Source organism: Podarcis melisellensis, assembly GCF_964234715.1.
Source record: "Podarcis melisellensis genome assembly, chromosome: 8".
In the NCBI taxonomy this organism is placed as follows: domain Eukaryota; kingdom Metazoa; phylum Chordata; class Lepidosauria; order Squamata; family Lacertidae; genus Podarcis; species Podarcis melisellensis.
Genome location: NC_138540.1, coordinates 25,382,917 through 25,404,599, shown reverse-complemented (window position 1 = coordinate 25,404,599; position 21,683 = coordinate 25,382,917). Strand labels below are relative to the sequence as shown.

General features: G+C 45.0%; 1 protein-coding gene across 12 annotated transcripts in view; it reads right to left on the bottom strand.

The window, feature by feature from the left end:
• VPS13D (vacuolar protein sorting 13 homolog D) overlaps window positions 1–21,683 on the bottom strand; it is a 115,019-nt gene that overhangs the window by 50,401 nt on the left and 42,935 nt on the right. For 10 of the 12 annotated variants that reach the window (XM_081923360.1, XM_081923358.1, XM_081923359.1 and 7 more), the window contains 24 exons: window positions 21,439–21,594; window positions 19,995–20,229; window positions 19,157–19,231; window positions 17,800–18,006; window positions 16,702–16,791; window positions 15,891–16,031; window positions 15,496–15,618; window positions 14,260–14,334; window positions 12,571–12,676; window positions 11,762–11,914; window positions 11,022–11,157; window positions 9,146–9,193; window positions 8,242–8,392; window positions 6,982–7,192; window positions 6,180–6,427; window positions 5,621–5,812; window positions 4,896–5,022; window positions 4,551–4,693; window positions 3,173–3,303; window positions 2,645–2,820; window positions 1,923–2,046; window positions 1,590–1,825; window positions 329–437; window positions 55–218 (listed from right to left, as the gene is read on the bottom strand). In XM_081923360.1, the coding sequence (XP_081779486.1) occupies window positions 55–218; window positions 329–437; window positions 1,590–1,825; window positions 1,923–2,046; window positions 2,645–2,820; window positions 3,173–3,303; window positions 4,551–4,693; window positions 4,896–5,022; window positions 5,621–5,812; window positions 6,180–6,427; window positions 6,982–7,192; window positions 8,242–8,392; window positions 9,146–9,193; window positions 11,022–11,157; window positions 11,762–11,914; window positions 12,571–12,676; window positions 14,260–14,334; window positions 15,496–15,618; window positions 15,891–16,031; window positions 16,702–16,791; window positions 17,800–18,006; window positions 19,157–19,231; window positions 19,995–20,229; window positions 21,439–21,594 (3,557 nt within the window). The remainder of the gene's footprint in view (window positions 1–54; window positions 219–328; window positions 438–1,589; window positions 1,826–1,922; window positions 2,047–2,644; window positions 2,821–3,172; window positions 3,304–4,550; window positions 4,694–4,895; window positions 5,023–5,620; window positions 5,813–6,179; window positions 6,428–6,981; window positions 7,193–8,241; window positions 8,393–9,145; window positions 9,194–11,021; window positions 11,158–11,761; window positions 11,915–12,570; window positions 12,677–14,259; window positions 14,335–15,495; window positions 15,619–15,890; window positions 16,032–16,701; window positions 16,792–17,799; window positions 18,007–19,156; window positions 19,232–19,994; window positions 20,230–21,438; window positions 21,595–21,683) is intronic. The other 2 variants (XM_081923356.1, XM_081923357.1) reach the window with 1 other exon arrangement.

Sequence of the window (21,683 nt, the reverse complement as noted above, 5' to 3'; positions counted from 1 at the left end):
TTTGTTAACACGAGCGAGCTCCGCATTAGGAAGCCCATTGGGATGTTTGCAGACCTGTTGTCTGTGACGGCAGCCAGGCCTGCGATGTCCAGGATCAGAGAGGATTCTGTGGAACGGGGAGGGGACGGCTTGTTCGGATGGTGAGGAACCGCAGAGCCCTCGTGGCAAAGCATCCCGGTGCCCGTCATCCTCCACAACTGGGAGCGCTTCCCCGGCTCCTGAGAAGAAAACAGCAGCGAGGAAGAGATGGGATCACAAGCAGCATAAGGCGCCCACTTTTGTGTTCAGAACGAGGCAGTTTCTCTCCACAGACCGTTGAGCTTCATACCTTTTTCTTTAATATGACTCTCTGCGTTTTCAGAGAAACATCCAGGACAAGTTCAGCACAATCCACGTCCTTATTCGAAGCCACGGGCCTCCCGGTTTCTTCCTGCAGGCTAGAATTGCAAGGAAATCGATTAGGTGCTCACGCAGAGAAGGGTTCCAACACTCAGAAGGAGCACTGATGTTTTAATGTTATCAGACTTCTTACAAGTGGTGAGCAGAAAGGTAACTTTTACAGGAAAGCAAAAGCACAGGCAATTTTTTTAAATGCTCCCGGTAGTAGCTGCAGAGGCTGCCCATTAGGGCAGATGGAAGTGTGCCCCACCAGTGTAAGTAAGCCTGCCTGCCAGCCTGCCTGCTTACATTTTAAGCCCGGGGTTTGGCACTACCTGTCATTTTCTTCCTCCTTAGTCTCCATGTTGCCCATGTGGAATTCAGCAGGGAAGAGGCAGATGGGACGAAACTAGAACTAGCTGCCAGTCATTGCCACTGGCACCACCTACTGTCTGGGCTTCTCCCCTACCCGTTCCAGTAGGGATGAGCTACCACTGGATATTATTATTATTATTAATTTATTTGTACCCCGCCCATCTGGCTGGGTTTCCCCAGCCACTCTGGGTGGCTTCCAACAAGGATTAAAAATACATTAAAACACAGTCATTAAAAACTTCCCTAAACAGGGCTGCCATCAGATGTCTTATAAACGTCAGATAGTTGTTTATTCCTTTGACATCTTATGGGAGGGCGTTCCACAGGGCGGGCGCCACTACCGAGAAGGCCCCCTGCCTGGTTCCCTGTAACTTTATTGTGCCAGAAGGCCCTCGGCGCTGGATCTCAGTGTCCGGGCAGAAGGTTGGGGGTGGAGATGCCCCAAAATGTTTCTGAGCAGTACAGGGCTAGAAATGCCTTTCCTTTGCTTCTGGTTAGTGATGTGTGACTGTATAACTGTATAAATGTATAACTAAGAAGTTTGGGCGCACCACATTACGATACACTGCAAGGGATGGTAACAAGCAAAGACAGGCAGGCCCCTGCCCCAAGGATGTTGCATTCTGAAAGCTATCAATAGTTCTTTTGTAAAGCGTGCTCATTTTAACAAAGTGCCTTGTTCTGCCTCTGGCCTATGAACGGGAAAAGCATTCTTAGGCTGCAGTCCTAGAACTGATTTTATGTTTTTTAACCTGCTCCGACAGCCATTTGGTTAAAGGGGGGGGGGGAGGAGAGATAAACGCTGCAAATAAATGATGTTTAAAAAGAGAGGTTACCCTGAGAACGTGTACGTTGCAGCAATATAAATGAAGTTCTCATAATAGAGCTGCTTGCTGTCTTGGAAGTCATCCATGCTGCAGCTGATTTCGGAGGAGCCGGCTCCTTTGACGGTCAGGGTTATGTAAGGCAGAAGGGTGGGCTCGTCCCAGGCATAATCTAAAGAGGTTGTTGGCTTGACTTCTGTGCTGAGCCGTGGTTCTGCAACACCGTGCTGAGCAAAGACGATCGGGACCTAGAGCAACGGGGATGTCACAAAGGGGTGAACCATTAGCACCAAGTCCCAGAAACGTTTTTGTTACAGGCCGTTATGCTACGAAATGGTCCGTCACCTTGGAAAAGTTGTCTATGCGGAACGGGGGTGGCAACTGGATGGTGTCGCTGAACGAAACACGGTATGTAGCTCCCTTCAGAGTGATCTCTACTCGTAGAAAGTAGCATTTCCCAAGGGTGTCCCTGCAGAAAACAGAACCAGTCTGGTTAGTGTCACAAACCAGGAAAGCACCTTGCAAAACCAATAGGTTTAAGTAATGGCTCACAGTTTCAAATCCTCATGAAGGTGAGAGCTAGAAATCAACAATGCTTTCACATGCCGGAATACCTGTCCCAAATACTGGCACATCCAAAGATAATAGGCTCGCATAAATTCCAGGTGTAATGTGAACTTAGAATTAACTTAGAATCAATGCACTGTCAATGAAGAAACCTAGATTTGTCTACTTTTGCTCCAGGGTTGTCAGAGCCCAGGGACTGTCTGGAAGACAGGTCATGGAGACAGAAACTCTTAAGGTCAAGCAAGCAAGGCAGAGTAGATCCGATGAGGGAGAAATCACACACAGCTGTCAGCCGATGGCCAGTATATCTGTGGTTCTCTTCTGCCTGACTTTCTGGAGCTCATTTTGGAGGAGGTGGCTATGATAGGAATTCCCTGCTCTCTAGAATCACGATGGTAAGCCCATGTCAAATTCTGTCTTGCACAACAACTACTAAGGAGTATGCCTGCACATGTGTTTTAGATGTATTAAAGCAGCAGCATCCACACGACCCAAACTACCTCATATTGATATGGAAGGAATTGTTTTTGTTGACTTCAAAGCCTCCAGACCAAATGCAGTTTGGGACGTCCATGAGCCGGACGCAAAGCAGCTGGTCGTAATCGTTGCGCGGCCAGTGGAACACGACACTGGAGCCAGGGAGGGTGGAGATGTAGCCATCTGGGTTCAATGTGCCCTGAAACAACATGCATCAGCCAACAGCATTTACCAATAACCATTTTGCATGGCCCCAAGGCGAGCAATCAATTGATGGTTTTCCTTAACCCACATAAAGAAAACACAGGGAACATCTAAATGTTAGTTAGCACGAAGAACAACCGGTCTACCTGAAGGACAGATTTCCTTTCGATTAGCATTATTACATCAACACCACATGGTGCTCTGTCCCTGTTCTGCGTCCAGTACAGAGTCCTTCCACTGCCAGGCCCTAGAGGGCTAGTTAACTTATTCAGGGCTTATTATACAAGGCTGGAAGACTCTTATGCAGTAACACTAAAACTGCTTAGAGGGAATGGAAGCTTTCTTACCTGTCCCCTGGCAAACGCCCGCTGTGCAAAGGCAAGCTTGTGCATGGATTTATTATCTAGCAGGTAGCGAGGGGCAAATGTTACCATACAGGTGTCAATGTAGCGACCTCTGCCCTTCTTGACATCGATACCTGGTAATAAATACAGCCACAGTTAGAACATGCAGCATCTGGGGCTCCACAGCCTTAAAAAGAAATTTAGGCATTTTATTGATTTTCCCAGCAACTGGTATCCAAGAGCATTACTGTGACTGGCCATGGAGGCAGAGCACAGCCAATATGGCCAGTAATCATTGATAGCTTTCTCCTCCTCCATGAGTTTGCCTGATCCTCTTTTTAAAGCCATCAGTCGGTGGCCATCCCTGCCTCCTGTGGGAGTGAGTTCCGTAGGTTAGCTATGCGTTGCAGGAAGGAGGACTTTCTCTCTCCAATCGATAGGGCTGGTTTAGAAACAGTGGAGTTGGTCTAATAAAATATGGTTTATCAGTAAAAGTACTATGCTGCCACATACACATTGCTCCTCAGCCCAGTGGCATAACACAGTCTGATCGCAAAGACTGATGCCATTTAGTTATTATTTAGTTTAAGTACTTATATGATGCAGTTTACAGGACAATCCATTTGCAATGCTTCTGGACCAGACGTCTGCCCAAAGGTATTATTTTTACCCGTCTACCTGTAATCCATACTGAAGTGGCTATCTGCCAAGGTTGGTCCTAGACCTTATACCTCCCTCCACGTCCCCACCTTGTAGAGAGTTTGGAATTTGGCAACAGATATAGATGACTATTCAACTTTCCATTCACCAAAACCCTTCACAGCTGCATGACAGGCAGCAATTCAGAGGGTTGTGGAGCTGGATCCAAGCGCAATGAAGAGGCAGCTTCTTCTGTTGCTGCTGCTTCTCCCTCCTTTCGTATGGCTTAGGGGCAGTTATGGGGAACCTTTGGCCCTCCAGATGCTGCAGAACTACAACTGCCACCTACCCTGGCTTTGCTTTCCGGGGCTGATGGGAGTTGTAGTTCCAGCAGCATCTGGCAGGCCAAAGATTCCCTACTCCTTGCATAGGGAAATAAGGTAACGTCAAATCATGCTTTATGATTCTGGCTTGTCTCTGTAAACCCTACCTACCATTAATCAGAATTTCAGGCTCAGGCCAATAATGAATCACAGTTAATGGGAAAGCTTCTGATCTCTTTGCCTGAAATTCATGCATGTTAACAATAATCCAGAATGTATCAATGAATCCAAACCAAACCACTGTCTCTTGAATTTTGTGACTACTGTAAGCCGCTTTAGAACGCAAACTGCTTTAGAATCAACAAACAAGTAAATTATTTAATATGATGGCCTCAATTATTAGCCATACAAGTTCTTACCAATGTTATAAATAAGGCCTGGCCGGTTTCCTTGTTGGATCACTTTAAGGGCTCTGACCCCACTGCCTCCATCCAGCGAGAAGCCTTGGCACCAACCAGGCATACCTTCAGGGTGGATTCCTCTTCCAATTCTCATTGTGCAACTGCAGCAAGGAAGACAATGAGATATACTAGTTCAGCAATCCATACGATTCTGCTGATTTAGACAAGCCTTGAGAACCTACAGTGCAGTCTGGACCCAATTAAATGGTCATATTTCAGTTGTCACAGAATCAATTTTTCAATTCGACTACAACATTTTGCCACTGCACGGTTCTCTCGTAATGTCCCGTCACCAAAGCTTACAGGTTTGGCTGTTCTTTGTCAGCATAACAGAAGAGGAGAGGGCTCAGGCTTCTGGCCAGCTCATGTTCTTCAAACTGGCCTGCTGCATCGATCTTGGCATTATCTTGTCTGAAGATCAGCGGCAACCCTTTAAAAAGAAACCAACCAGATGGCCGTTAGCATCTGAATCTGAACTTGAATGCTCTGTTAGTTGCATCATCACAGAATTAGATGGACTCACTTTTTCTGTGTGTATCATTTAAACATTGCTTTAAAACAAATGTCCTTATCTCGACACGGGAAATACGACCCGGTAGGCATTATTGAAACCTGGTGGGATGAGACTCATGACTGGAATGTAGGAATTGAGGGGTATAACCAGTTCAAAAGGAATAGACCAAAGAGGAAGGGAGGAGCTACTGGGTGTGATCCTGTGGTCAGAAATACTCAATGAACTGCAAGCTTGGAATGCATACCAGGTTGGTGCGGGCAAGCAGATGAGGGGTGGAGAGTTCCATCTCTCTCACTGGGCAGAGCATCAATGACTGGGTGTTTGTATTCAGATTATGTTTTTAACGTGATTCGTGTATTTTGATTACTGTATTCTTATTCTGGTTGTCAATTGCTTTAGGAATCTTTGTAGTGAGAAGCAATTATCAAATTCAGTAAGCCTAACCTGACCTATGCAGACCTCTCATTTTCAGGTGAGGAATTCTTACATCCGTAAGAGGTTAGGCCAGATTTACCTGTTTTGTTGAGGAGCCAATACGGTGCTGAAATAAATATCTTCAAGGACCCTTCAGCCCGACACACGATCCTTATGGTGAGATTCATCTGCCGCTTGTTAACGTCGTACATTCGCATCCGCACAATGTAGTTCTGTGTTCCGGGGGGTATTAAAAGCTCTTTGCACTGTGGAAAGTTTTCAAGGGAGACCCCTGAAATTGAAAAGAAAGAAATGTGTGCTCTTGACCGTTCTTATGGGGCACCTCTCTCCATTTGGGGGAGATTGGAGAGCAAAGTAAGAAACCCATTTTTTATTTTTTTGTAAATGGTGTCCTCCCTTCCAACAACTGCACTGTATGAGCAAATATGATAGCCATGGTGTGACTTGAATCCTGGTGCATCCAGACAGTGCATCCAAAGTACAATTTTTAAAAGTTGTTTTTAAAAAACAATTAGTTACTTCCAAGGAACTCTCTTGGGAAAACGAGGGATAAAGGGACCTTTGGCAGCCATAGCAAACTTGTGCTTTGGTCTTGACGTCCTATAGCTTAAGCCACAAATAATCCCTGGGTGCCTTACCTAGCTCAATGTTCTGCGAAGTGTCAGCTGTATGCAGTACTGCCTCTTTCCCAGGTTTCAGGGTCCCATTAATGGGCATCCCTTTCACGTAAAACTCCAGTTCACAAGGCAGCAGGTTACAGAGCACCACGGTCGGAAGGAGATAAATGGTGTGTCCGGGCTGCCTGAAAATCTGCTTAGCGCTGTCGGAAAAGATGTTGGAGGGCATGTAATCTGGGTAATTCTCTTTCTTTATGGCGACGCAAAACCTGTAAGCGAAAGGCAAGATACGTATGAGTCACGGATGTTGCCTTTTGAAGAAATGCTTTTATATGTTTTCCCCACTCTCCGGAGTGCTGTGGGCATCTCTGAGGTGCTGCCAAATCTTTGCAACTCCTTCTCCTAAAGAAGCTCAAGGCTGGACTTCAGGCAGCAGGTCAATGCAGCCCATTTTAGGAGAACCTGCCTGTAGCAACAATTCTATTCATTGTATTGTTTGGTTTGCTGTTTTACGCAATGCTGTGTTTCTTTTTGTAAAAAATGCAGAAAAGTTGCAGGGTCAACGACACAAATTAGGTAGCACAGTCAGCTACTCAGCTGCCATCAAATGGTAGCCTGGCCATATTTCTCCCTCCCATGTGATGGTATCTTTTCACTACCCTTGGAGCAAAATGGACAGATCTCAAACACAAAACACCTCGGCCATGTTGTTTTCTAAATACTTCCTTTTCTTCATTTCTCGATAGCCTCTGCCAGCATACAACACTGTTTCTATTAGGAACAGGAGAAGCAAACAGTGCAGTTTCCCCAAGACCCAAGTCACCTGAAGAAACGGCTGTTTTCAGACTCCATCGCATGGCACTCTCGTTTGCTGCTGCTGACCTCCGAGGTCTTCTGCACATTTGTCCAGTGGATCGGAGACTTGCAGAAGAAAACTCCCATCCCCTTCGGCCTGGCCTGAAGTCGCCAGGATGTCAGATGCAGGGGAATAGCAAAGGAATCCCCCGGCATGACCGAAGGCAGCACTACAGGCTCTGCAACCAAATGAGAAATGCAAAATCTGCTTGCAATACATCAGTTTCAGGACAGACAAAAGTGCAGAGCACATAGTTGAAATGACCAATCTGCTCCTGCAAGAGGCAGTGATGGCCGCCAGATTGGATGGTTTTAAAAGAGGATTAGACAAATTCATGGAGGAGAAGCCTATCAATGGCTGCTGGTCACAACGACTATGCTCTCTCCCTTCTACTGTCAGAAGTAGCATGCATCTCAATACTAGCTGAAGGAATCACAAAGGGGAGAAAGCTGATGCCCTCAGGTCCTGCTTGCAGGCTTTCCAGAAACATATGGCATCTGGCCTGTGAGGACAGGACGCTGGACTATATGAGCCTTTGGCCTGACTTAGCAGAGCTCTTTTTACATTCACCCTTCAAAGGAGAACCTCTGCTCTGAACTGTCATGGGTCTCACCTTCCTCTTACACTGCTGGGCCTTTTGGCCTCAGTTTGTATCACAGTATCTCGGATTCCTCCTACCCCCCTTTGCTTTTCTGTATTTATCTAAGGGCATGTCGTGTGTGTGTGTGTGTGTGTGTGTGTGAATAGAAGGCTAAAGTTCATGCCTTTGGCCCACAAAGACTGAAGCTACAGTATGTAAGTCTTCAACAGTGCAGTTCTACGCATGCACGTCCCACTATGCCCAATGGAGCGTACTGCAAGGTAACTATGAACTAGCTTGCAGCACTCAGGTGTCTATGTGGGGTGTAAGCAGGAGTAGGAACCTGCCTTCTACGGAGTCAGGTTAATGGCTCAGTACTATCCATGCTTGAGTGATAGGAGCTTCCCAGGGTTTCAGACGGGGGACAGCCTCACTCCTACCCAAAGAAGCCAGGGATTGAATGTAGGACCTTCTGCATGCAAAGCAGATGATGCTCTACCAATGATCTCTATTGGGGGCTGAAAGAAGAATTCCTTAAGCACGGCTATCTTACACCACTGGTAATATTAAGAATCCACAAAAGGAAAGCATCCTGCCTCAGACACTGCAGTTCTGCAGGACCTTAAAAAATGAAGACACACACTTACTGTCTGGTGCTGAAGGGCTGTCTAGCCTGAGTTCCATAGGCGTCTCCAGTTTGTTTTTCACAATCAAGGCCGAACGGACAGTTATTACCTTCCGAGCGCTGCCTTCCATGGTGACTGCAAATACTACTCGGACTGGAGGCAATGAAGAAAACTGCAAAAATACAGGACTTATCAGTGGGGGTGCCAAGACCTTTGGAACTCCCTATTGACTTGTATGACCATTTATATGAGCCCTGAAAACCTTCCTCTTCAATCCTGCATTAAACTGAGATCACAATTAGCTTGGGAGTTACAAAGCCACGTCTGAAATAATGCCCTATGTTTGGCTAATGCGGCTATTAGATCGTTATATTTTGCCTTGCTCTTGTTTGTACACTGTTTTATGGGGGCATAGGCCTAAAAGAAATATAAAATACAAATTTTCTGTTTGATTTAAATGTCTGCTTTATTTACCCAAGCATTCCTAGAAAATAATGCTGATCAAAACACATACATGTTGGAATTCTGAAGGATTTCCTTTTTTAAAAAATCCTTATATTGTCTTGCACCCATGGACCACTTTCACCCACCCACCCCGCCTGCTTAAACATCCTTTTATAGATGCGGCCATTAATGTTCTGCTTGAATGTCCAGAGATTTTTAACTGCCAACAGTTATTAAAAGTGTCAAAAGGGGAGAGAAAACCTACAATACAACTAAGATGTGAAGAGGTAAGCGAAATGCAGTCATTGCTATATCCACTCTAAGCACGATGTCAGGTGCTGTGACTCTTTCTTCTGTATCTGCTTTGCCAAACAACTTTGATACTCAAATGAAATGAGATTCATCCCAATGCCTCAGAAGAATGCCCCTCTTAATGTATATTGTACATACCACAAAGCTCAAGGGAGAATTCGCTACTCACATAAACATGTGGATGTATGATGTTTGTTCTGCTAATTGGGCTGCCAACCTAGGAAAGAAAAAGTAAAGCCAAAAACAGCCATTAGGAAGCTTGCCAGCTCTTCACAGAGGATGGCATTTCTCTGATAGACAGCAGACAAACAGCAACCCGTAGAAAGGGCTGGGGAGGTTAGCAAATGAAAGGGGAGCATCTTTTTCCTTCCGCCTTTCAAAAAATACATCCATTGCCAGAAAAGTGTCAGAACTACAGAGAATAATCTGTACAGCAAAGTGTAACTGCCCATGCCATTTTCATGTTTGCAAAAATAAATCCCAGGTAATGGATATATAATGGCAAGAATTCCAAGTAAATGATTTAATTCATATTTGCATCGCTAGTGAAACGCTCACGCCACCCTCTCTCTGTTTCCCAAAGCCAGAAACCTTCAGTTATGCTAACAGCCCATTTTGATTCCACTTCACTGATGGAAACTTGTCCCCAAAGTCTAAGCCCAAAGGTTCTAGACCATCTTTCTCAACCTGGTGGCCCTGTAGCTGTTGCTGGACTCCAACTCCCATCAGCCCCAACAAGCATGACCAATGCTCAGGGATGGTGTAGTCCAACAACATCTGGAAGGTGCCAAGTTTGAGAAAAGCTGTTCTAAGTTTCTCAGCCATGTTTTGCCCTTCCTTCACCCCCTGGAATGTCTACAGATGTCAGTCAGATATTCCTTCAAAGGATAACAGATCAATAACCCTCAAGTGATGTGCCACACATTGCATCTGGAGACAGACAGAAGCCAACAACAGTGCAGTTTTAAAGCAGACACCTGGCTTTTAGCCACAGTTGTCATCTTTGCAGAGGACAACAAAGTCCCTGGAGCACATTGGCTCACTTATGATGACAAACAGGCTGGTAGTAGTTTGAGAGAATCTTGCTTTGTACAAACAGTGTTCATGTATATATAATTTATATTTTAAAAATCTATGGAATTATCCAGCAACAATTATACACTGCTTGACTGTGGTAAAATCTCTGTGCAGCTTACAAATGTATGCCATGCCTTTCTAGGTAAAGGTAAAAGGTAAAAGACCCCTGGATGGTTAAGTCCACTCAAAGGCGACTTGGGGGTTGCGGCGCTCATCTCGCTTTCAGGCCAAGGAAGCCAGCGTTTGTCCACAGACAGTTTTCCAGGTCATGTGGCTGGTATGACTAAACCACTTCTGGTGCAATGGAACCCCGTGACGGAAGCCAGAGTGCACGGAAACGCTGTTTACCTTCCCGCTGCAGCGGTACTTATTTATCCACTTGCACTGGTGCGCTTTCGAACTGCTAGGTTGGCAGGAGCTGGGAAAGAGCAACTGGAGCTCAACCTGTTGTGGGGATTCGAACCGCCAACCTTCTGATCGGCAAGCCCAAGAGGCTCAGTGGTTTAGACCACAGCGCCACCCGCGTCCCATGCACATGCCTTTCTAATACACATAAGAACATGAGAAGAGCCTGCAGGATTAGGCCAATGGGCCATCTAGTTCAGCATACTGTTTTCATGGTGGCCAGCCTGATGCCCATGGGAAACCTGTAAGCAGGACTCGAGCACAAGATAACTCTCCCCTCCTGCAGTTTCCAGCAGCTAGCATTCAGAATCTGACCATGGGGGCAAAGGAGAAACTCAATCATACTAGTGGCTATTGACAGCCTTATCTTCCACTTGTTTTTTTTGGTAGTCTTTTATCAATGCACAGACCTACTTTGATACAGCTGGGGAAAGGAAGTTGAGGGAAGGGAACAGCCAAACAGCATCAATTACTAAAATGGGGGGGGGGGAGAGGAAGGAAGGAAGCAAGCAAGCAAGGAAGCAAGCAAGGAAGGAAGCAAGGAAGCAAGCATCAGGACTTACAGTAGAGGAAGATGTGCTCTTATCAGGAGCTGCATACCGGAAAAATATTCCTACTTTGTCTACTGACACTGGACTGACTTGTTCCCAGCCATTTACTCTCACTTGCAGCTGGTGAATTCTTAGGTCGTGTGTGTGCCTGTTTTAAAATGAAGCAGATTAACATTAAGACCAAAGGAACAGTGAAGAGTTTCCAGATTCACCTTGTTGCAAAAAAATAAAATAAAAGAGCATTATCTCTTGAGAGCAAAACTAAATGCTTCCCGGTTAAACGACCAGTTGACTTTCACTAGCACAACACTATTGGGTCATATGAAGCTGTCTTATACAGAGTCAGACCACTGATCTACGAACCTCTGGACTGCCTCAACCAGGGATAGTGAACCTCTGGCCTGCCAGATGTTGCTGGACAACAACTCTCTTTATCTCTGACCATCTGGCTATGCTAGATGGGGATGATGGGAGCTGGAATCCAACAACATGTGGAAGGTCAACAGTTCCCTGCACCTTGTCCACATTTAGCCATGGCTCTCCAGGCTTTCAGATAGGGGATCTCAGCCTTACTGGGAGCTGCTGCAACAGATCCTGGAACTTGCTGCATGCAGTGCACTGGAGCTTGCAGTTGATCCACTAAAGGGTCATTCAAATTCCAGTTAAAGGTTACCTTCTCCAAGGTGCACAGTCAAGAACTGAAGCATCAAAATGCAAGTGGATAATCACAATGTGGTTTCAGTATGTGTCACCTGTGTCGCTGTTTCCCTTTGGCTTCAAATGCAAAGGGAACCTCTTCACCAGTAAGAACTTCTCGCCACTCGCTGACTTTATGTGTGCCATCCAGAAACGATCCGTTTTCCTCCGGGATGACTCCCGGGCTTCCGCTGTGAGAGAGAGCAGCACTAAAAGCAAAAGTCATACCAGACTGTCAGTTTTTGTGTGGACCTCGCTTTGCCAGCTTCAAAGTCTTCAGTGTCTATCCTACACAGACAAACATATAAACTTGCTTTCACCTTGTGTTTTCATGACACAACAATTTGGGGCAGCGGGGGGGGGGGGCGGGAATTTCTCCGAACAAATCTGCCAGTCTGCTTCCAGAAAATGAATCCTTCCAACCTCTAGGTTTGGGGAGTGTGTGTGTGTGCACACACTTTAAAAACAAACCAAAGCAACATACCAATTGCGGGATTTTAAGGAAGAATGGGAGCTTTTTACAACTTCTAAAAGGCAACAAAGTGAATTGGGACTCCTTGGCAGGTTTTGAATAAGCATACACAAATTTAATAGGCGTTAACATGGTAGATAGATAGTGTAAGAATATGTATAATTTTACAACATGCAGAGAATAATATGTGCTGAGAAATCAGAGAGAGGAGCTGAGGGAAATCTTGGAGGGGGGGAGGGAGGGTTTGAAGGGGGGAAGGGGGGAAAATAATGAATATGATATGTTTTGATAATTTGCTATGTGGAATTCATTAATAAAAATATTTTAAAAACAAACCAACCAACCAAATCAAGCTCTGCATTCACCTCCTCCTCCCCACCCCCAATTCCTTACCGGGTCGGTGTTGTTGTCAAAGTGGCAAACCACAGAGTGCAACCCGTGTGATTTCGCAGGGCAAATGGCACAAAAGGCTGCCTGCGTTTTGGCGTCTTCATTTCAGCTGTGAGGGAAGGAGGGAAAAGAAGTTAGGAAGCTATGGGCACTGACCTGCAGGGCTTATTCTTCTCTTGCTGGGATCAGACACTGCTCCAGCTACGGGCAGAGTTCCTAGCTTGACCAGCTGAATACAGCCTTCTCCCAAATTTTCAAATGCTGGGCTAGAGATCACCCTCTCCAAAAAATTCCCAGTCAGCTGGATTAGATTGTTCATTTGCCTGAAACACTGCAAATAGTGTGTTCTGCATTGCTTCTAGTTAAGGAGAAGCCTGGCATCCTTGCCTGCTGCACAACATCATGCGGGGGAGAATGATGTTTTTTTCTTTTTTGCTTGGGCAGCTAGTGAAAAAGGTAGGGTACAAACCCCATTTCACTCAAAATGGGGCCAGCCTTTGAGTTGTTATATATTAGTTTGGGAAGCCTGAATGGAAATTTACTTAAGAATACTTTGTGAATTTGCATTTTTGTGATAGAGCAGGTATAGGTGCAGAATTAGCTTTAAGAGAACTTTCTGCAGAGACATCAGAGAGCTATAGCTCAGAAGTTAAGATAGAATCAAAACAGTGTTTTCATGTCTTAAGGATTTTTAGCCTTTTAAAGATTACCCAATCATTAAACAAACGCATTGTTAGGTTTTGCACGGATACTAATAGTTATAAGATGAGAAATGAATAGCCATTAGCGGCGAGATTAAAAGGTATGAAAGCAGAGCTCAGCTTTAGGACCAATCCGTACAGGGTGGTCCTTCACTCATAAACTTTCCCTTACTTTGTTTCTAAGTTTGTAAGTCTGTGAACTTTTGCTGGGAAAGGCCATGAATGTTCATTTAAAAGGTAAAGGGACCCCTGACCATTAGGTCCAGTCGTGATCGACTCTGGGGTTGCAGCGCTCATCTCGCTTTATTGGCCAAGGGAGCCGGCGTTTGTCCGCAGACAGCTTCCGGGTCATGTGGCCAGCATGACTAAGCCGCTTCTGGTGAACCAGAGCAGCGCACGGACACGCCGTTTACCTTCCCGCCGGAGCGGTACCTATTTATCTACTTGCACTTTGACGTGCTTTCGAACTGCTAGGTTGGCAGGAGCAGGGACCGAGCAACGGGAGCTCACCCCGGACATCTGTCTGTCCAGTGGGAATCTGACTGAAACATCTGCTGAGCCTACACACTAGGAGAAACTGCTGGGAACTCAAGGACTGCACCCTTCTTCTCAGGCCCTGGATTCCATAGCAACCTTAATTTTACCCCTAACACACCAACGTGTGAAGTAAGTTCACCGGAAATGGCATTTCCAGTAAGTGGGTGCTTAGTTTTTTATTTATTTACACCATTCGAAGAAAGGGAAGTGAGAAAACCAACTGGGCATGTCCACAGGAGCTCAATAAAGCCTGGCCAGCTTTGATTAAAAAATCTTCATATTGAGTTTGATCAACACATATCTCAATGTCCAGTAGGATTTAATTATGCAACTCCGCAAGCAATTTAACAGATCGCATTGGCTCCTTTTGACAAGTGACACAGAAGCAACAACTATCTGCTATACAAGACATTTCTGGGAAAGAGCAAAGCATCTCAACTTTGCAATACAGTACCTCTAGCATACATCTGGTGCTCTAGGTTAGTCAGACTGGCTGTACTCCTAGTTCTAAGGTAGACAAGAGGAAGGCCTGGCAGACAGGAAAGACAACATTAGCAAGGAAGGGGAAAATGCAGATATACAGGCAAGATTGTTGCACATACCCAAAGGAGGGGACGTTATGAGCAGAAAGGGTACCACACGGCCAGAGAAAGAGCCCCTGCCATTGAGCTGGTTTACATGCAACACCAAGCCATGGTTAATGTAAACCATGAAAAGTGAACCATCATGGGTGTGGCTGATCTGTGGTTAATAAGCCATGGTTAAGATGCTAGGCTAGCTTTGGACAATCAAATTAAACCATGGTTTAGCGCTGCATGTGAACCAGGACAATGGGGGTGTGAAATACCGCAACAAAAATATAGTGATACTGGGGGAAAGTAGGTGCAAAAGAAAGCTTGATATATTCGTTTTATTTTCAGGGTTTCGTATCGAAGTAATCATTTATTTCTTTTTAAAAGACAGAGATCAAAGGTTTTAACAGAGGCCACAATGCAGTATTTCCCCTTGGGTATCAAGGACGCTCCTACCATCTCAGTCACTCTCTCTCAGAGTTGTTAATACCACGCGGGATGTAAGACCAGAGGCATCTGACTGGGAAGCAGTCCCAAGGCAAAGGAGTGAGGATGGGCAGATCTAGTGTTTAGAAGTTGCTTCAGCGCCCATTCACAGTCTTCTCAATCTGAGTGGGGCTTGTTCCCAAACAGCTAGGAGAGCAGGAAGGAAGGTCATGCAAGAGCCAGGATCCTGGTTAAGAGATTGGGACTGGTTGGCAGTGCAGGTAGAAGCTTGGGACAAACATTGGGAAGTTGGGCTTGAGGCCACACAGGAGGCTGAAAGGGTGTTGGTGTGGATGTCCACTGCGAGTAGGGTGTAAACATGAAATAAAGTGAGCCAGAAAAGGGCTACGTGGCCTGGTTACACTACCAACAGATCTTTTGTGTAATAGAGTATTATGCACATAGAAGTTACAGACAGGCGGTAACAAGCGCTCAGTTTGAAGCCGAATTGCCCAACAGCAAATTATCGGAGAGGAATAAAGCAGAGTGGGGAGAACTCTAAAGGCAGTGCCCTAAGCATTCTACTAAGAGCAATATTATGACAGTCTCATTCTATAGCTACAGTGCAGCATGTGAAATCACAAGCTAAAAAAAAAAAAAAAAAGCCCACTGTAATGGAGTAAAAGTCATACCTTGTCCGAAGGATGGAGGGTCAACTGAAGAGCCCATCCAGTCTTCAGATTCAACTTCCTCTACTTCCTTCTCCTGCTTGCAATAATCTGCCATCCATGATTGCTTGGTGCTGGCATACTGCTCTAGAGACAGACAGAGAAACAGAAGAAGAAGAAAAGAAAGAAAATATAGCACAGGTGAGGTTGAAGCTAAAAAAATTGCACAACCAATGACTTCTCTGGTGCCTGCAGAGTTCCTTTCCCCCAAAAAATTAGGCTTAGAGAAAGATGCAAACAAAGCCAAGGGTTGCAGCCAATGCTAGTCCTACTGATAACAGACCCACTGAAACTGATGGGCAAGACTAACTTAAGCTGGTTAAATTCAGTGGGTTTACTACCCCACAGGCCTGACATACCGATTAACACAGTAGTTATGTTGATGTCCAAACGATGCTTTGCTTTCACTTCCAGCTTCAACCGGGAAGGGTGGAGGCGGCTGGCTAACTGCTGCTGCCAGGACACAGAGCATGGCCAGGGCTCAATAAAAGGCTCCCAGCCTGGGAGAAACAGAGGAAAACAGACCAATCATCATGATGGGTTAAAACACGGATTTTGAATGCCAGTCATACCAGTTTCACACATGCTGCAGTGCGTTTTATGTTATTATGCTTTATTGGAGTAACTGCAGCCTTAAATGCAAGCAGAAGTACCCCAGTCTAACTACCTGCTTCTCAGGTAGCATAAAAACAGAAACAGGTCTTTTTTTCTTTTTCTTTTTTAAAAAAGAGTATTCTCAGATGTACAGCAAACTCAGGTAAATAGCTGCTAGCCATGGTGGCTAAAGCAGCATTTTTCTGAGTGCCAAATGCTGGGAATACACAAACACTTATCCTCAAGGGTGGCAAACCCTTTTTAGCCTGAGAGTCATGTTTTCTTTTGTGCGACTTTCCAGGGGGCCACAATGGCAGTGGTGGATGGGGCCAGAGGCAAAAGTGTACAGAGCAATGAATGTAAATATTGCCTCTGTACAGTAGGCTACACACACCTCTCTGCCCTCCATCCAGGCAAACAAGAGGCGTTATCAGAGTCCAAGGACACATTCCAGCCAGACAAAAACACACAAGGAATATGCAAAGCAGGGTCAGTAGGTGACGACCGCCACAGGAAAACCCTGAGGGCCAGACAGAGGGGCTTGAAGAGCCACGTTTGGTCACAAAGCCTTCTTACCCGAAAGCTCACGGTTATAGTAATCTCCCGAGAGTGTAAAATTCGCATAACCTTCAGGGCTGGCTCTTAGATGCTGGAGAAAATTCAGGTCTGAAATTAAACCATTTATACAAAAATTGATGAGCAACTTTTCAACCATTTAAAAATAAATAAATCATATCCCCTCCCAGCCTCAGTCCATAGTTAACAAACATTTTTCAGTTCATCACTTTGTGAGAGGGTGCTCTAAAGGACTCTATCCAGGTACGCATTTAACCCACACAAAACGACACATACACACACACCCTTGTCACTTTTTTTCTTTTTAAACCACAATGAAGCATCAGAAGTAGTTGTAACAAAAGCTGGATCCCAAGTGAGAGGAGAAGAGGGGGGCTCTCAAAGGTGCAAAACAAAGGCAAATTAAATGGCATCACGTTTCCAAGATATTCTTCCTTGGAGTACTTAGATGTACAGCATTGTGTCCTATACCCATGAGCTGTAAACAAACAAGCCTAATTAACTTTGAATATCTTCAGAAATGCGTTGGGCCATTAATTGCTCCTTTTCAGTTTTTTGCTCTTTTGAGACTCCACCTCTCCTTTCTTCCTCCTCTAGTACTCAAAATGCTTTACTGGCAGACCTGCTTGATATTAACAGTGGGTTGAGACTGATGGATTCATTGGTTTTGTGGAGACTGGTATGTAGCCCAGCAACCCTGCTTGAAGTCTCAGATGTTGCCTTCCTAAACTCACTCTTTCTCTTAAAGGCACTTAACACCCGGGGCATGCTTTTCTTTCCCTGTTAATGGCGGAAGATGCTGGGTAAATTCTGATTAATGCTAGGCATTATTCCAAAAGCCCGCCTTGCTGTACAAGGGCTGATCCTCAGGTTCTTACAAACTTGCAATTCTACATACCACACCCTGACCAGCATTGAGCATTTACTGAAGCTTATGTGGCTAACTTCCCAAGAGAAGTGATTACAGGATGGATTTCCGAGAACCTTAAAATGCCCTCATCACTCCAAGATTCCCCAGCCTCAACAAACTGAAACGCAAGCCATGTGACAACCAGCAAACTCTGCAGCAACGGCTGCAAATAAAGTGGGAATATTTACGTGAAAAGGTTAGCTCGGCTAAGGGAACATCACAGTCCATGCAGTCGTCGATAAAGCAAATGCAGATGCTGTCTGCTTTAATTTCTACTCCAGAGATTAAGCGCAGAGCCATGGGGCCCTGGATATCACGGTGGCTGGAATCCAACGGTGCACACTTCAAAGGCTCGGCGTTCTTGAACAACCAACTTGCTGCTTTCTTCAGCTGACCTGAGTGCACAACAAGCAAACAATCAAGACACCTACTAAGCAATGCAAAGCAGGAAGGACGTCAAAAGAAAACTGCTTCTGTCCCAATAATGCAAGCTTGTCCCTTTGTACTTGAAAACATTAGGTAAAGGTAAAGGGACCCCTGACCATTAGGTCCAGTCGTGGCCGTCTCTGGGGTTGTGACGCTCATCTCGCTTTATTGGCCGAGGGAGCCAGAGTACAGCTTCCAGGTCATGTGGCCAGCATGACTAAGCCGCTTCTGGCGAACCAGAGCAGCACACGGAAACGGCGTTTACCTTCCCGCCAGAGGAAGGTATTTATCTACTTGCACTTTGATGTGCTTTCAAACTCCTAGGTTGGCAGGAGCAGGGACTGAGCAACGGGAGATCACCCCGTCGCGGGGATTCGAACTGCCGACCTTCTGATCGGCAAGTCCTAGGCTGTGTGGTTTAACCCACAGTGCCTGGGTTGAGCTAAAAATAAAATAAAAACAGAAGCCTTCAAAGTGCCACCAGGTTAATATTATCTATCAATCTAATTGGAAACACATTTCCTTTACTATCCCTTAAGCACACCCAAGGCCAAAGAAACTCCCTCCATGCCTATATACGTAGCCAGAAGGAATAAAATCATGCTTTGAGCAGCCAAAAACCCTTGCCAAGAAGGGCCATACCTCTTTCCCCACCAAAGCAGCTTTATTGCCATCCTGACTGTTTAATTTATTTGGATGGTCTAGGAGGAAGGTTATAGACCTCTGGGTATAGGGCAGTATATAAATTCAATAAGTAATAATACATAATAATAAACTGATAAGAACGATTTATATTGGTAGTCTTCAACTTATTCCAACCTTTAACACAAAAGTGCACTTTTGTATGGTGGTAGTGCTGCTGCAGCCCTTCTTAGATCAGGCCATGGCCTGGTAGCAGGTCCACCCTCTAGTTGAAAATCACATCTTCACAAAAACGGGGTAAGGACAATCAATGTTATGGCACTGAGGGGCAGGGGAGGGGGAGAGATGAGGGGGGGGAAGTTGTGGACCGACAATATTGTCCACCTGCAAAGGGTGGAATGCACTCCTGTTTTGGTGCGGAAAACTATTATAAGGATGATTTTATAACATCTGCAAGTCACACAAAAATAACCATACCTTGGCATACCAATAGAGCTTTGCGGCAGTCATCTAGGCTAAACCCCAGTTCCTGCAGTCGGGCCAGCTGCAACTCTGCAATTAAATAGTAAGTTGCTATTAAGGCCTGAACACATATTCACTTCCTACTGTTTCCCCTCCAAAATATTTTACGGAAGCGGACAGTTGCAAAACACAAGGAACAATTCTATTTTCAAGAAAAGTAGTATTATCAGTGTAGCATAAACAGTTAACACATTTAGCAAGGTTGGGGACAAGTCAACCAGAGTAAGACTGTAGATATACTGCTGTCATTATGAAGCCACATCCCAACTGCCTAGAACTGCTATAACAATATATAAGCTGTCATACTGGCTGAGTTCCGATTGCCATCTTTGCTTAAGTTGAGATAGGAACAAGCAAATCAGGAAGTCTTCCATTCCTGTGTCAGCTGAACCGGGAATCTGTGGTTATTAAGCAGGAAATTATTCCCAAGCTGTTAACCATGGTTTCCTGGTTTAGATGACAACATGGATGGACTTCCTGGTATGTTTGCTCACTCAAAGGCAAGAAATATGAGAGTATATGACACTGGATGTCATATCTGTACCAAGCATTGAAAAATGTAATTAATAAAGGATTTTTTGCGGGGAGGCAGATAAGCAAGCGATACGATTGTGATCACATTCAGACAATCTCCTTTTTAATTGTATCATTTATTATTTTCATTTGTATATTTTAGTTAAACGAATTAATCAAACTACCCACTTATGTCGTACTAAATCTTATGCAAGACCTCAGCAATGGATGACTTAAGGCGGAAGTAACACAAGTTTAACTTAAAAAAATGCATTCATACCAAGAACGGGATCCAAAGTGTGCTTGTACGTTTCTATGGTTTCTGACACCAGTCCTGGGATCTCATTTACCCAAGAGGAAGCAGCAGGAGAAGGAGAAGCTGTGGCCCTGGCATCCGAAGCAGCAGCCGGGTCTGGCACAGCGTTGCTGGTCTGACCAGGAATGGATTTTGCAATGGCCAGAAACAGCTGGACATCGTTGTAAGACAGCCTGATATCCAATGCTTGTAACTGAATCTAAATAAAAATTAGAAACAGCGGCAAAGAGAAATTAGCAAGTGGGAATGTCTACAGAATATAGAAGTGGACTAAAAACAAAACAAAAAATTACTTGACCCTGTTAATTAAACCATTACAAAACCCTATGTTTCTCTTTTAAAACAACCTGGTTTAAAATTAAATCAGAATCTAAAGCACAAAGACAGGTGTTAAATGTTACAAATCTCTCAGAACTGGAGCCATGAACTTTCTATCAAATGATGGAGTTTAAAGCAGCAGTGGGGATTCCAGATGTAGCACTCCAGATGTTGTTGGGCTGCAACTCCAGAAGCCCCATTCAGCATGACAAATGGTCAGGGATGAAATGAGCAACCTCTAGGAGGCCACAGGATCCCCATCCCAGTGTTGAAATAATCCATTTATACCAAGGAAGAAAATGGGGGGAAATATCTGCCCCGTGAAGCGAAGTAAATTGGCAAAAAAGTCACATATAAATTTCGGATTAGGATCTGTTCACTGGTGTCTGAATCCAACCCCTTGTTCCAAGAAGTACAATATTCCCCCCCCCCGCAGGTGTCCTAGGACACATCTTTGTTCCAAAAAGGCACATCTGTACAAGCAGCTATATAGCTTATTTTTGTTTAAAGTAAGGTTTCATAGAATTGTAGAGTTGGAGGGGACTGCAGCGGTCATCTTGTCCAACTGGCTGCGATTCAGGAATCGCAGCTGAATAATCCCTTACAGATGGCCATCCAACCTCTCTTTAAAAATCTCCAAGGAAGGAAAGCCCACCAGCTTTCAAGGCAGCCCGTTCCACTGTCAAGCTGTTCTTGCAGTCAGAAAGTCCTTCTAATGTTTAGTCGGAATCTCCTTCCTTGCTATTTGAATCCACTGGTTCGGGACCTACCCTCTGGAGCAGCAGAAAACAAGCTTGCTCCATCTTCTAAGTGACAGCCCTTCAGATATTTGAAGATGGCTCTCATATCACTTCTCAGAATTCCCTTCTCCAGGCTAAACTTAACACAACCAACACCCAACTCACTCAATCGTTTTACATGTTATTATGACACTTCCAAGGAAAGCAATTACGACACCCTTTGCAGGGTAGCTTGCACGTATGTTTGAGAATGCTGAACACGATCATTTAGAGAAGCCTGCCCCCATCCAGATGTTTGGGGAGGCAATTTCCATCAACCCCAGCCACCATAGGCTGATTTAGAGCCTTACCTCTAAAACAGGCGGGAAGTCTTCACTGTTGAAGGCATCCAACAACCCTGAGCCACTTGGATATGAAGAGTTCCCCACAAGTTCAACTTGAATTAGTACAGGGTCGATGATGGAGAGTGCCGTTTCCTGCTCATTTCCCAGTCGGCATGAAAAAACCTAGGTGACACGGAACAGAGATCAAGCACTATGTTTGTGGTCCTCCGCCAACACAATTTTCTCCCTCCCCACACCCTGTGATACCGATA